This window comes from Stigmatopora nigra, chromosome 3 (assembly GCF_051989575.1).
Source record: "Stigmatopora nigra isolate UIUO_SnigA chromosome 3, RoL_Snig_1.1, whole genome shotgun sequence".
Lineage (NCBI taxonomy): Eukaryota > Metazoa > Chordata > Actinopteri > Syngnathiformes > Syngnathidae > Stigmatopora > Stigmatopora nigra.
Genome location: NC_135510.1, coordinates 1133573 through 1147371, shown reverse-complemented (window position 1 = coordinate 1147371; position 13799 = coordinate 1133573). Strand labels below are relative to the sequence as shown.

General features: G+C 37.6%; 1 protein-coding gene across 4 annotated transcripts in view; it reads right to left on the bottom strand.

The window, feature by feature from the left end:
* Positions 1 to 13799, bottom strand: part of crtc3 (CREB regulated transcription coactivator 3) — a 44449-nt gene that overhangs the window by 25884 nt on the left and 4766 nt on the right. For all 4 annotated transcript variants that reach the window (XM_077712682.1, XM_077712684.1, XM_077712681.1 and 1 more), the window contains exons 3-4: positions 10934 to 11062; positions 7171 to 7232 (exon numbers count right to left, since the gene is read on the bottom strand). In XM_077712682.1, the coding sequence (XP_077568808.1) occupies positions 7171 to 7232; positions 10934 to 11062 (191 nt within the window). The remainder of the gene's footprint in view (positions 1 to 7170; positions 7233 to 10933; positions 11063 to 13799) is intronic.

Below are 13799 nucleotides of genomic sequence, written 5' to 3'. Positions count from 1 at the left end.
GCCGTAACCTCATTATGTAAAACCAGGCAAACACTCTCTATTCAAGACAAAATAGCAAGTCACATAACATCACTGCAAACAAGTATATAGAAACTCATCTCGTTTTCTATACCACTTTATCCTTATTTGGGGCGGTGGTGGTGGAGCCTAACCGATTTCCATCAACTAATTAAGGAAGTCGGAGAAATCGACAATTTGCACATGATATTGTGAAAGATAGCTCGCTTTTGGGTTGCATGAAAGCCAGCTGAGTTGTGCTTAAAATGTGTTTGCTTCACAGTCGACTTGAGTGGGTGGATGCAGCAACAAAGTACCTGGCTTGCCCCATTTAGATCCATTCCTTTTGTAAGCAGTCCACCTTTAAAAGGCTATTTCAATCAATTGTCAAGTTCAGACATGTGGAATTTGAACCTGGTCAATTCCCATTTTGACCTGCCATATAACTCGGGGGGAAAAATATTTTATGAAAATGATGTCACTCTAATGATGAAAATGCAATAAAAAAAATTATGTTCTCCAATATTATAAAGAGTGGAAGCTAAGCTATTACAAAAAAACTTTAAAAAACAAAAACTTTTTTTTATCCATTAAAAGATGTTCAAAAATTTTACATTGTATTCTGCGGACTTTGAAAGATCAGTCAAGCTGCTTGAAATTGGTTGACACCCACTTTTTGGAAAAATAAGTGGCACTGAAAAGGTTCAGGATGGTAAAAAAAAATGTTCGCCTTATTTTTGTGCCCACGGCAAATCTAGACTATTGCAAGACTGGCAAGTGAAGAGGTAGTTGAGACGAGGTGTTGGTATTTTAAAAGAAATAAAAGAAAAGAAAAAAAAGATGAGATGAGAAAGCACTATTTCGCATGGCATTTAAGAACAGTGAGCTTGTTGGGGCTATAAAGCTTTTGATTAAATTAATTTTACAATGATTCAAAGGCCTTTAAAGTATTGTATATACAGTTCGAATGAAGTGCTTTGAGATCCAACACATATATCCAAATATCGATGTTTAAATATGCTGGCATAGTTTGATCAAAAGGTAATCATCCATTATGACTAATGATGTTATTTTTAAAACAACACATGGAAGTCAACTGCCTGGCCACTCGTTGGGGATGTTTTGAATGGATTTACCGTGATGCTTGGAATACGCGAGGAGTCCATTTTTGGGTGAACATCCGCTGGCTTGATCACAATAAGTAGTGTGTCGGAGAGAAATGAAACCAGCCAGTCAAGCGGTCAGGGTCATGCAAAATGTTGAATTTAGTGCATAACCAAGGCAAAGCAATTGATATTATGGTACCATGCTGTTGGAGAATTTTTGTTGGTGGTTTCTGCTCTCTGATTACTGTTTGGTGTTATATAATGCATTCATTATATTAGTGTTAAGGATGTTATGAAAATGATTTATGACTTGGGTATTGGATAGAATTATGTTCTGTTTTGTCTCAAACAGAAGCAAACCGGTAATTAAGTATTTCATCAGTTTGGCAATATGATTTCAAATACTGAATTTGTTTATATAGCAAACGTTCTATAACATCTTGTGTTCTGGTGTTTTGTTTACTTGTAAATTAGTTTAGCTTACTGGTAAATTTCAAAAAGGGCAAGACAAATTCTTGAGTTTCAAGCTCTTAAAGGGTGATACACTGCAACATAGAATAGGGCAATATGGCCCAAAATTGGCAATAATTAATTTGTTATCATATTATTTGATCTTATCCATTTCTTTTTTAAAACTTCTGTTTTCAATTCCTTTTTAAACTCGTACATTAAAAAAACAAATACGGTGCAATGAAAATAATCCACACTAACTTAAAATTCTGCTTTCTCCCAGAAACATTATTTGCCTTGACATGGTATTCTGATCTGGTAGCCTACATCACTTTGTCTGACACATTCTATTTAAGTGCTTTCTTGATTCAATACGTTTGGTGGACATTAGGATATACTATGTCTCTCTCCTTCAAAGGCAATTCTACAATACAGTGCTATCATCTCCAGGGACTTTAGTCTGAGCTTCAATCCCAGGAGAGACCAGCACAAAAACAAAAGGCCAAAGATTGGTATAAAGAATGGGAAGAGCGTGGGACTAGATCATGGGTTTGACCTTCAAGCAGACACACAACTCGACACCAACAACAAGCTACATGCAAAATCTGATTTACATACAAAAAATTGCCAGCACTGTCATTCAAATCAGTCACACAAAATAGTAGGTTAACATGCAGCTCTTTGTAATATATGTTACTAAATCACGTTCAAAATGCAAGTTTTGCTGTTGTTGTTTTGTCTCCTCAAGGTGTACAGCTGCAAAAGGCAGCACACTAAGGAACAATTAAGCTGTGTTGGTGATGTGTCTATTGAGATCCTGTAAAAGATTTTCCATTTTTTTTTTTACAAAACATGTTTGAAGTGCTGAAAAGTGCAAAATTGATCATAAGCACTGGATCACTGAGGTATACCAAAGAGTCTATATCACCTTCTCAGCGTGCAGTTGTTTTCGGCATGGCAAAACAGGATATCCACTGACATCAGTAAAAAGTCTGTGTTTCTGCCCCGCCACTCCCACTATAAACTATGGACTAAACCATGACGGTGCCTTTTGGTGCAATTGCAACTTCCTCAGTTGGACATCAAGCTAAGCTTAAAAGTTACATATCTTCTGTCAGGCCTTTATATAATTTATTTATTTTGGAATTTTTAATAACTATTGGCCTAAATAAATCTAACAACTACCAAATTAGCCACGCAGAGGCAATTGCAAACAAAGAGAATCAAGAAAACAATGTAACATGCCGTAGTTTTTGTTACATACTGTATTTTTTAAAACTACATACTACTACTTTATTTTCTACCTTTGAACCATGTAGTTTTAAGAAGATAGCGGTTTATCCACATATTTTTTTGGACTAATAAGCACCATGCTCTCTTGTTGCAGTAAATGGACCTTTTATTCATTTTAAATTTTAAAAATCCACCAGATCAACGAGAGCTGGTTCAAGAGGTGACTGTGTAGTTCCCTTCAGAAAGAGTGTGCATTTATCCAAACCACCTTCTCTGTTCGTGCCTCACATACCTGGAACTTAATACCAATTATCTCACACGAACTCCCATCTCTGAAGCTCTTTGCCAATCATTTTAATGGCTGCTGGATGAACAACATTGGGATTACAATGTTGACCATACCTGTGCTACTTGTGCATGTCTATTTTTTTCCATGCTGCTTTGTAGACTTATTACTTTGTAAACAAATTATACATGGAAGATTATTGAGCAAAAGTAATAGTCATTTAAACCATTGCAGCTGTAAAAGCGCTTTCTCCTCCAGATTGTACTGACTATTAAGCAATGCAGATGTAGTTGATGTGGTAAACACTCCCCACCCAACAATCCCTGGAGACAAAGAAACAAGCAATTGTTCCTGCATTGCAAAACAAACCAAAGATAATTTCCCAGGGTAGCCGTTGAATTGAAACATATCTATTCTTTAGAAAAGTTCCTCTGACTGTACAATGTAAATAACTTATAAACAATAAAACAAACTTGATATCTAGATTGCCCACTCCACTGGCGTCCGTTATCTCACGGGACATTTTTAAAGATGTATTTTTCATCATACACTTTTATAAGATTCATTTCACCCCTATTTCCTCTCTGTGATCAGTTAGCATCCAAGATATAGGCAACACTCCACACTCAGTCAGTGTCCAAGATTCTTTAACAAACAATTCTAATGTTCAAGTTGTATTTTTCTACTATTTATGAACGCACGTGGAAGTGAGCAGAGGGAGGGGCAAATAGATGTGATCAAGTGTTGGACAAAGTTTTTATTGTTGTTTGCATTGGTTATGACGGAAATTAATAAATGATTAAAAACCTGACAAAGCTGGTGACTCCCTTGGCGATGTTACAATATATTTTAGCGATGATCCCCTCCATGCTCAGTTAGTGTCGGAGAGTGACAGAGAATGATGACAATTGTCGGGAAGGTACAAGGTCTTGATGTGGCAAAGAAAGAGAACACTTGCGCTGCCATCTTGCTCAACTTTAGAGTAAATTAGTCAACTAATCGCTCTACAGTCGTACCTCGACATACAAGTGCCCCGACATTTGAGCAATTTGAGATACGAGTAACATTTTCAGCAAATATTGATCTTGAGATAAGAGACAAATTCTGATATACAGCGAATGCAAGAGGCCTCTTATAAGAACATCATGGGCACTGTCTTTCTGGTCGCAACTCCCTCGTGTAATGCATCTACGAGCACTGGGCGGAGCATTGCATTTCAGTGTTTTTTTCCACGTCAGTCAATGCGAATCGCATATATAACACTTCTTGTTGGCAAGTGGCCGTGCGTTTTCCTATTGTGAGGACATTTGTGTGCATCATTTTCAGAATATTTTGAAGGGAAGATAAAAGCAAACAACCCTCGATAGGTTGCATCTGAAAGTCAGGATGGAGGCGGTAAATAGAGCCAACCCGAGAGAAGAATGGTATAAAAAATTAAAACAAAATTAGAATTAAGTTTAGTGTAAGGTTAGATTAAACTTGTTTTTGAGTGTCTGTATCGTAATTCTAGTTCATTTAAATTGGTTTATGTTATGTTATGTGAGTCCGTTGCCGTGCAATATATACAAATACATAAAACTACAAGAATGCCCAAATGTATGCACCTGCCTACTTTTGTTTAATGAATTATTGCCCTTTCTGTAAATGCTACAAACGTACTTTCACTTTTCAAATATCACGGTTTGTCTGTTATATGATATTCATTCAAAAAGTTTCTGAACCGCTTTATCCTCACTAGGGTCACAGGGGGTGCTGGTGCCTATCCTAGCTGACTTTGTGCCAGAGGTGGGGGACACTGATGAGAACTTACAGTGAGATAAGATATAAGGACTTAATTCGGTCTCACCCTAGTTGTGGCTAAACCACCAAACACAGATTTTAATGATTATAGAGACTCACCAGGCACACTTCATTGTTTTCAGTTCATTTAATTTAATTTAGATAGAGGGCGGCACGGTGGACTGAGTGGTTAGCATGACGGCCTCACAGCTCTGGGGTCCTGGGTTCAAATCCAGGTCGGTCGACCTGTGTGGAGTTTGCATATTCTCCCTGAGCTTGCATGGGTTTTCTCCAGGTATTCTGGTTTCCTCCCACATTCCAAAGACATGCATGCTAGGCTGATTGGACACTCTAAAATCGCCCCTAGGTTGTGAATGGTTGTCCGTCTCCTCATGGCCTGCAATTGGCTGGCCACCTTTTGAAAATGAACGAATTATCATCAACCCCAAAAATGATAACTAGATTCGAAAAAAAAAGACTCATCGTAAAAAATAATCGAGTCGGGAGAAGAAAAAAACAGTTTGGCTCAATCCTAGTTCATAGCAGCTAGATTGTGGAATAGTATACTTATTCAATGTAAAATACTTCTCTATTTAACTAAAATTGCTGATCCAAACAACCAATGATTTCTAACTGACTGTATATGTCCAGTAATTAGAAATATATGTGAATCATAAATGCAAAGTTAAATTGATCAGCATTGTTAGCATATTAGTCGTTAAATGGTCTCCAATGTTAATGCGTGTGGTGTTTGGTTGACAAGTTTCCAATTATGGATTCCAACAAAATGTTGATGATGTAACGGATGTCCAGAAAAAGCAATATTAAAAATACTGTCTTAAAATCACATCAAGCAGTCAAAATGTTACATCTTTATAATTACTCTGATTACATTACAGACAGCTTGTGCTTAGTCAGCTTGGGAAGATTTGAATTCCCGCCAAATAAGTGATATCGCACTGGGCCAAAATCCACTACTGAGGGAGAGGATGCCATAATTCACACTGTGGCAACAATATCCTGCAGATTGTGCAGAAGACTATGTTTGGTCAGCAGATAATTGACAAATCTGCTGCCTAAGATTGCAACAACATATCATTGGGGTAAATAAACATGTATAAAAATGATATAATGTGTTTTGAGATTGTTATGCAATTTCACCTTCAGGGTCACGCAATGATGTATGGAACAGTACAATTATGCCCGAAATTAAAATCAAAATTATTTTGACGAACAATCTAGTCATTTGGCCTGCGATTGGCTGACCACCAATTCAGGGTGTCCAAACTTGGCTAGGTTAGGATTAATTAATCTGATCGTAATCATGAATAATCAGTCATTATAGGGGAAACACTTGTACCTTTATTGCAATTTTGAAGCGACCAATAAATAATACACTTTGCGATGTAAACATTTGCTGTCAAAACAAAATGCCCCTGTGAATAACTGAATGTATTTAAGGAAATCTGAATAATTATGTATATGCACCGTGCACTTATGCCACAATGTCACATGGCACAGAGAGAAACACCTTCTCTATAAACCTTTTTGTATGGTTGCTCTGTGTATTTATGAGCCAACCTGTTTTAGTGGCATCAACAATGACAAGTGGGTGAGGCTGCCACTTTTACTTATTTTACAGTACAAACTGATATGTTCCACTAATTACACAGCAAGGTAAATGTCTGTCAGGTCGATGGAAGGCAAGCAATGTTGACCGGCATGTGGCCACGCAAGCATTGAAAACGCAAGAGTGTAGGGGCGTGCCTCTAGAAAGGTTTTAGTAATTTACTTTCTTCTCAATGCTAAGTCAATGTTCCCTATGGTGACTGCTACAATCAGTTCAACCTAATGTCTACCTATACAGTAAAATATATGTACTTATATGGTTACATTTTATTTGAATGCTTCTTATGTCAGTGGTATGACTCTTATACTTGAAAAAATATGCCATGAATAAGATGTTTTGCAAGGAAGAATGGGCAAGAATTTCAGTCTCTTAATGTGCAAAACTCATAGAGATACCCCAAGCAAAAAGTGTACCTATAAAGTATTGATTGAATGAGGTGCAATAATATTGCACTCCCCACTTTTCAGTATTTTATATATTAACAAACTATAAAATATCCAATAATTTTCATTACATTTGACGATTATGTCCCACTTGTTGATTCTTGACAAAAAAAAATCCAATTTATATCTTTATGTTTGAAGCCAGAAATGTGGCAATAAGTTGAAAAGGGGGGCAACAAGTTGACAAACAATGATTAGTTCCAGATAAAAAGACCATAAAACATTTTGGCAAATAAGGCAACTTACCTTCTCCAGTTGTTGTCTGGAGGTGGGGAGAGGTACACGGTTCCATATGGAGAGCTTTCTATGTGGAGTATGGTCAAGGAAAATGAATGCTGTAAAATCTTTATTATACCAACTTGATTTAAATGACAAAACTAGTCAAATAAATGTCAAGGAATCCAAGCAAATAAGGCAACATGAATGAAAGTATATTGAGAATTGATATTGTTAAATAATTGTTTTGTCAATGTATCAAATAGTATATCAATGTGCCTGGTATAAGTATGGAAATCTGTAACTGGTGACCACTGTACTCATGTATTTATGCTCAAGAATGAATCAGAATATTATCAGGGTTTATTCCAATCTGACATTATATATTTAGATTAAATGCAAACTCTAATCTTCTGGTGTGCATTTTGTCCCCAGGCTTGCGTGGGTTTTCTTTCTCCAGGTACTCTGTTTTCCTCGCACATCACAGAAGTGTTTTCATAATTTTGGCGATATTTAATTTTTGCTGTACTTTTAGCCCCAAATAACATGGATGAAAGCGGGAAGAGGATTTTCTATGTAAAAGGCTTTAAGACCATCTCAATGCAGTTTGATGTTCCTGTTAAAATACACTTGCATGTATCAATCAGAAATTTCAGGTCCACTGTACTGTAGCCAATATTAAAGGAGCATTATTTTGGATTTTCTCTTCAATTATTCATTTAGTTGCCTTAATATTTTATGAAGAAACATTTTTTTAAATACTTTTAACATGATTCTCAATGGTTTAGCCGAGGGTTATTTATTTTAAAAGACAATTTTGATTTTGTTTTGATTCTGTGTTTACAACAGATAACTTGGCCTCCACCATTAGACCAGTTACGAGACCAGCTGTTAGTCTTCGTCCGGGTTGCCACATGAACTAAAGTTGTCACCATGTTCACAGTCAGTCTCATGTCGTGTACCAATAATGCTAAAGATTACTGTTTCCAGTATCAGATGATTTATGAAAAATTCTGAACGAAAACAAGGCTATGCATTGGAGAAGCTTTTGAACAATGGCGACTGCCGTACTAAATTGCACCAATTTGGTAAATTGACTAAAGGAATAGAAACAAACTTTGTGCTCACATTATGTAGCATTTGGGTCCATTGACCAGGGCATGTATGCATGTTGTACAGTAAAAAAAAAATGGAGGAATAGGTACTGTGCTTACACCTCCAGTAATGGCGAAAGAAACACAAAGCATGATAGTTCTACAGAAAGTAAAAAACCTGGAGTGCACCAATGTAACACCGGTGAAACAGTTTCCTTCAAAGACTAACATTAGACAGCATGATAAGCAGCATGATCTTATTTGGCAACCGAAAGTGGAAAGGATGTTATGCGCTTGGATATATTGATCCTGGTTACTGTCCCTTTTTTGGCCACCAGTCTTACATAATGCTCTTTTAATGACAACCTCAATAATATGAATGGTAATAAAACAAACAGCCCCTGAAGAAAATAAAGTTGAACTCCAAGACCAAAGCACACCAGCGTCATATCGCACCATCCAAGTGCTGCATGCCAACTACTAAGTGGTGGTTATCCAACGGATTTATTTAAAAAAAAAAAAGCAACTGCTGGACCACATTGCAAAAGCAATAAAACATGTTCAATGGTTATTTCTTTAATTAACTTTACTATTAAGTATTTTTCTCAGACTGATCTTATTTCTTTGGTCACTGTGTGTTTACTTCGGGGAATCACAATTTTGAACATGTGGAGCACTCATTCTGTAGAGCAATTGTTTTAAAATGTAAATTAAATTTACACAATCAGAAAGACATCATTTCAGCTCTTCCACTTGACAATTAAGACACAAACCAAATCCAAATGGTTCATATCCCTGTCCCTGACACAAATGGTTGCACTGTGGCGTAGAATTATCAGTCATTTTAAAGGATTTGGAGGCGTAATGCAAGATGAGTGGGCCATGTTTTATATGCAAATATAACATATGGGGTGTGAAGAAAAAAAAACCACTCTAATTCATTCTCCATCTGTAAGTTGTATTTTTAGCATTTGGCAATGAATTGAAAAAAATCTTTTACATTTTCATTTTCTCCATTTATTATATATTTTTTAATTGAAGTATTGATACAGGATCGATTGATTAAAAAATATCAACGTCCCATCAAAGCATTCCAAATGATCGTACTTTAGTACTTAGGAGCCTTGTGGTAGAGCTGGGTGATAAAACGATAACGAAAATTAGCATGAAATATTTTTTGTAAAAGATAATCTTAAAAATTTGATAATTTTAAATTGCCACCCGACCACCACAGAGAACAGGGGCGCTGTTGCAAGATGAACGCTTTTATCGCACAGGAGAAGAGGCTACGGAATTAGAGGTTAACAGGGAGCATGAACACAAAAGGACAATAACGCGGCCAAAATGAGCGATTATAAGATGCAGGACAACACCGATCCGATCCACTAAAAGGTCCAAGTGAATTAATTCTCCTTAGCGTTTTACTTTTTTTTTTTTTATTGCCTCGTAAATACCTGTGCAAAGAGCAGTTTTATTGAACATGTCCTTAACACACGGTCCTCATTTGTGAATATTTTTCTTACTTGATATCAAGGTGTTTTGCCCACTCTATGTAAAGGAAAACATTACAAAAATCAAAAACATTTTATCTTGGGTAAAAATAGGTTCATCCCAATGTTTTTTATTATTTTTTTTATTGAATTTAATGTAAATGGCCTTATGTAGGATGAATTTAGGTTCTTTTTGTGAGGCTGAAATTAGTCTGCTTCGATGTCTTCAGTTAAATATATTTTTTTTCATATTGCACAGCAACTTTTGGTTTGAAGGCAAAATTATAAAAATAAAGACGCCTGTCAACATTTTTTGTCATATCGCCCAGCTCTACCTTGTGGTTAGATTTACAGCAGCTGAAATGCACCATACTACTGAAAACATGCATGAATATTGGATGGGATCTCCTTTTATGAGCCAATCCAATACTGTCCAATACCAATGAGTATTAGTTAGTATATCACTGGTGTGTTGAGTAAGGGAGAATGAATTTATCACATTTATAAATGAGGCTGTAAAATGTGAAGCACTAATACTCTCCAAGTGAACGGTAGTAGTACTTAATAGTTTAATTATTCTGACGTGTGATCAATTGGATTTTATTAATCGTATTATTTATCTACATTGTCCATGAACAATCATGTTTGGCAGTTGATCTTCCTAAGCATCAGTGCAATCAAACAAGCTAATCCTCCTGAACTTGAGAAGTCGCATGGCCTGAAGTATGTCACAGATCACTCAGGGAGAGTATCTTCCTCATATGTCTGTTATAAAGCAACGGGGATGCAAACAGATCCACTATTGATAAACTGATGAATCACTTACATGAAATCAGGTTTCAAGAAAATCTTCAGTCTAATGTGTCTAAGATACTGTGCAAACTCTTAATGGAAAATAGATTCAATGGCTTAAATGTATCTTTCAAACAAATTATTATTACAATAATTGCTATTTTTCCGGTTCTCAAAAACATTCAGCAAATTCAGTGATCAGAACCTACTACTGTCAATGGTCATCAAACACCTATCTTGCCCAACATCACTGCATCACTTCAATACCAGGACTAATTCTGTTTAAGAGGTTAAAACAGCAGGCAATTGTGTAAACACTCTTAAAACTACAGAGTATCGGTACAAACAAAAAGCCCAGGGGAGAATGTTCAAAGTACAAATAATCTCCTATTTTTTTATTTAGATTTGAAAGGATATCTGCCGCCCATGCTTGTCATTGGCTCTGCGATGGGGAGAGTTGATCCGGTTACGCTCCCTATGGACTCTCTCAACCAGTCCGTGGTGACGATTACCTCTTACAGTATCCAATCCCGATGGAAAGCCTCCCTGAAAAACAGATGGCAAGCACAATAAAGAGCATTTTGGAAAATACATTCACATTAAAAGAGACACTGAAATGAAGTGGCGGGCCATGCATTTCAGACTCAGGCTTTCATAGTGCTGTGTGAGAATCAATCCAACACCTAATAAGTATTTAATGGCTATAAGACCTTTAATGCTACAGCTGCGACACATAAAAAAAAGATCAATAATAACCTAAAAAATAGAAATATTATTAAGGAAAATAGACATTTTATTCACCAACAAAATATTTATACACAAAATGCATCCTTTGTTTTCTCAAGAAGATTTCAATTACACTGTGGTACAGATTACACGTGCTTTTCAGGTCCATCAAAAAGTTATTTTCTATCGCCATCAAAGCTAATACTGACAGTCGAGTCTGTCCTGTTGTATTTCTGGCATAAGTTTTGATTTTGTTTCGGGCTGAAAATGTCCATTTGACAGAAGCAATGGACACTGTCAAAGCCACTTATGTGTACAGCCGCCGCATGCTCTCACTGCAGAAGGATTTTCATGTAAAATCATCCGCGGCATAAATTAAAATCAGTTCTGTTCTTAGCCGAGGCAAATCAAAAATAGTGCCGTGGCTCTGCGTTATGATGGAGAAGGTTACATGTGGGAAAGTTTTCTGGTATTCCCAAAACTTCAGGGGGTCGAGGAGGGAGAGAAACGTCAGTCTTTTGTGTTCTTGAAATCTGGTCCGTGTCGGGCAAGTAATATTGTCCAGAATCCAACAGCAAATCTGCAACCAAATCCATTTTTTTCCCTCCGTTAATGGCGTTTCTCTACAACTGCGAGAACGCAATGACGTATCTCTACGCCAGCGAGAAGGCCTTGGTGTCACCAAATCAAATTCTGATTGGTTAAAGCAACAGTCTTATCGATGCTTGTTTATTGCAGCAGAGCCTGCAGAACTGATTGTGAGGGCCTTGAGGCCGATTTCTGACCCTGGCAACAAAACATGAAAACACACATCTGGCAGCAGTGCAACCAGGGGGGAAGCAATGAAAGGAAGCTAACAGACAATTTTGAATTATTTAATAAGTATTGATGGACAAAATATAATATATGATTCAGATATTTCTTAGGCCAGCAGAGAAGCCCTTGAAGGGCGTGACGGCACACCACTGCTGAAATGTAAAGGTTGTTTTCCTGCTTAAGGACTGACAGTATAAATACTAATCTACTGCAAATCGTGGCTAAAGTTCGAGTTTGATATATTTAATAAAGGAACGGTGCATATTAAGGAACATATGCATAGTCATGTTAATGAACATATGTAAGATTATAGCCCAAGGCTCATTTCCATTTTAGTCCCTTGTGCAGATTGAAGATAAAATCAATAAGGCATAGAAACAAATGAGACATAAAAACACACAACTAGTACCTTTCCAGGCAGCATTGTGATCACACTTTTGTTAATCTAATAGCCAGCCTTTAATATGATCACCGCCCTCCACACTGAACTGAGCTACCTTGAGAAAAGAGGGAGCTATGTCAGAATGCTCTTCATGGACTACAGCTCAGCCTTTCACACCATAAGACCGGGCATTCTTACCCCAAGTTGGTCAATCTGGCACTCCCATCTTCCACCTGCTCCTGGGTCAGGGACTTTCTGGTCAACCAACCCCAGCACATGAAGCTGGTTCGCCACCTCTCATCCACCCGCATGCTCAGCATCGGCTTGCCCCAAGGGTGTGTGCTCAGTCCACTACTCTACTCAATCTACATACATAACTGCGGACCTAGTCACCCTGAGAACATCATTGTGAAATTTGCGGACGATACAACAGTGGTGGGGAAGATAACAGAGGGGAATGAGACGGCCTACAGAGATGAGGTCCTTAGACTCAAAGAGTGGTGCGGTCTCAACAAATTTTCACTGAATATCTGCAAAACAAAAGAACTCATCCTGAAATTCTGATGGAACAAAGCCGCTCCGTCACCCTTTGTACTTCAATGACGATTGTGTGGAGCGAGTGGAGACTTTCAAATTTCTGGGGCTACATATATCTGCTGATCTCACTTGGGCAACAATCACTGCAGCACTAGTCAAGAAGCGCAGCAGAGGCTACATTTCCTGACAGTACTTAGGAAGGAGCAACTAAACACAAATTGCTAGTGACATTGTACTGGTCAGCCATTGAGATGGCATGTAGACGTATGCTGCGTCAGTGTGGGACTCAATCTGCACAGAAGCCGACAGGTTTGATATGAAACAATCAAGATGCACTTGAAGTGCAGACTATCATCTTCTATACCTCCCGTCCTCGAAAGGGTTGCATGGGTTGCTGGAGCCTAACTCAGCTATCTTTGGGCGAAAGGCAGACTACACCCTAGACTGGTCGCCAGTCAGTCTGAGGGCACACCGCGTGACAAACAACCACCCGCACTCCCAATCATACCACCACCAGCGGGAATCAAGCCTGCGCCTGCCCACAGCAAAGTCAGGGAAGTGAAAGCACAGACTACGAACTTTAATTTAATGTGTACGTATTTTCATCCGAATCACTTGAGAGGTGAAGGACTTAGAACACATTTACCTTTGCCTTTCACTTTAAGGGATTAAAAGCAATTGGACAGACCAACATAATCATAAAAGTAAATCTCTTACATAAATTTCCTTTTTTAATACTGTGTCACAAATCCTTTGCAGTTTGGCAGCTTGAAGTTTCAAACCCTTGGACATCAAAAGATGCTCGATTTTGTTGGTGATGCT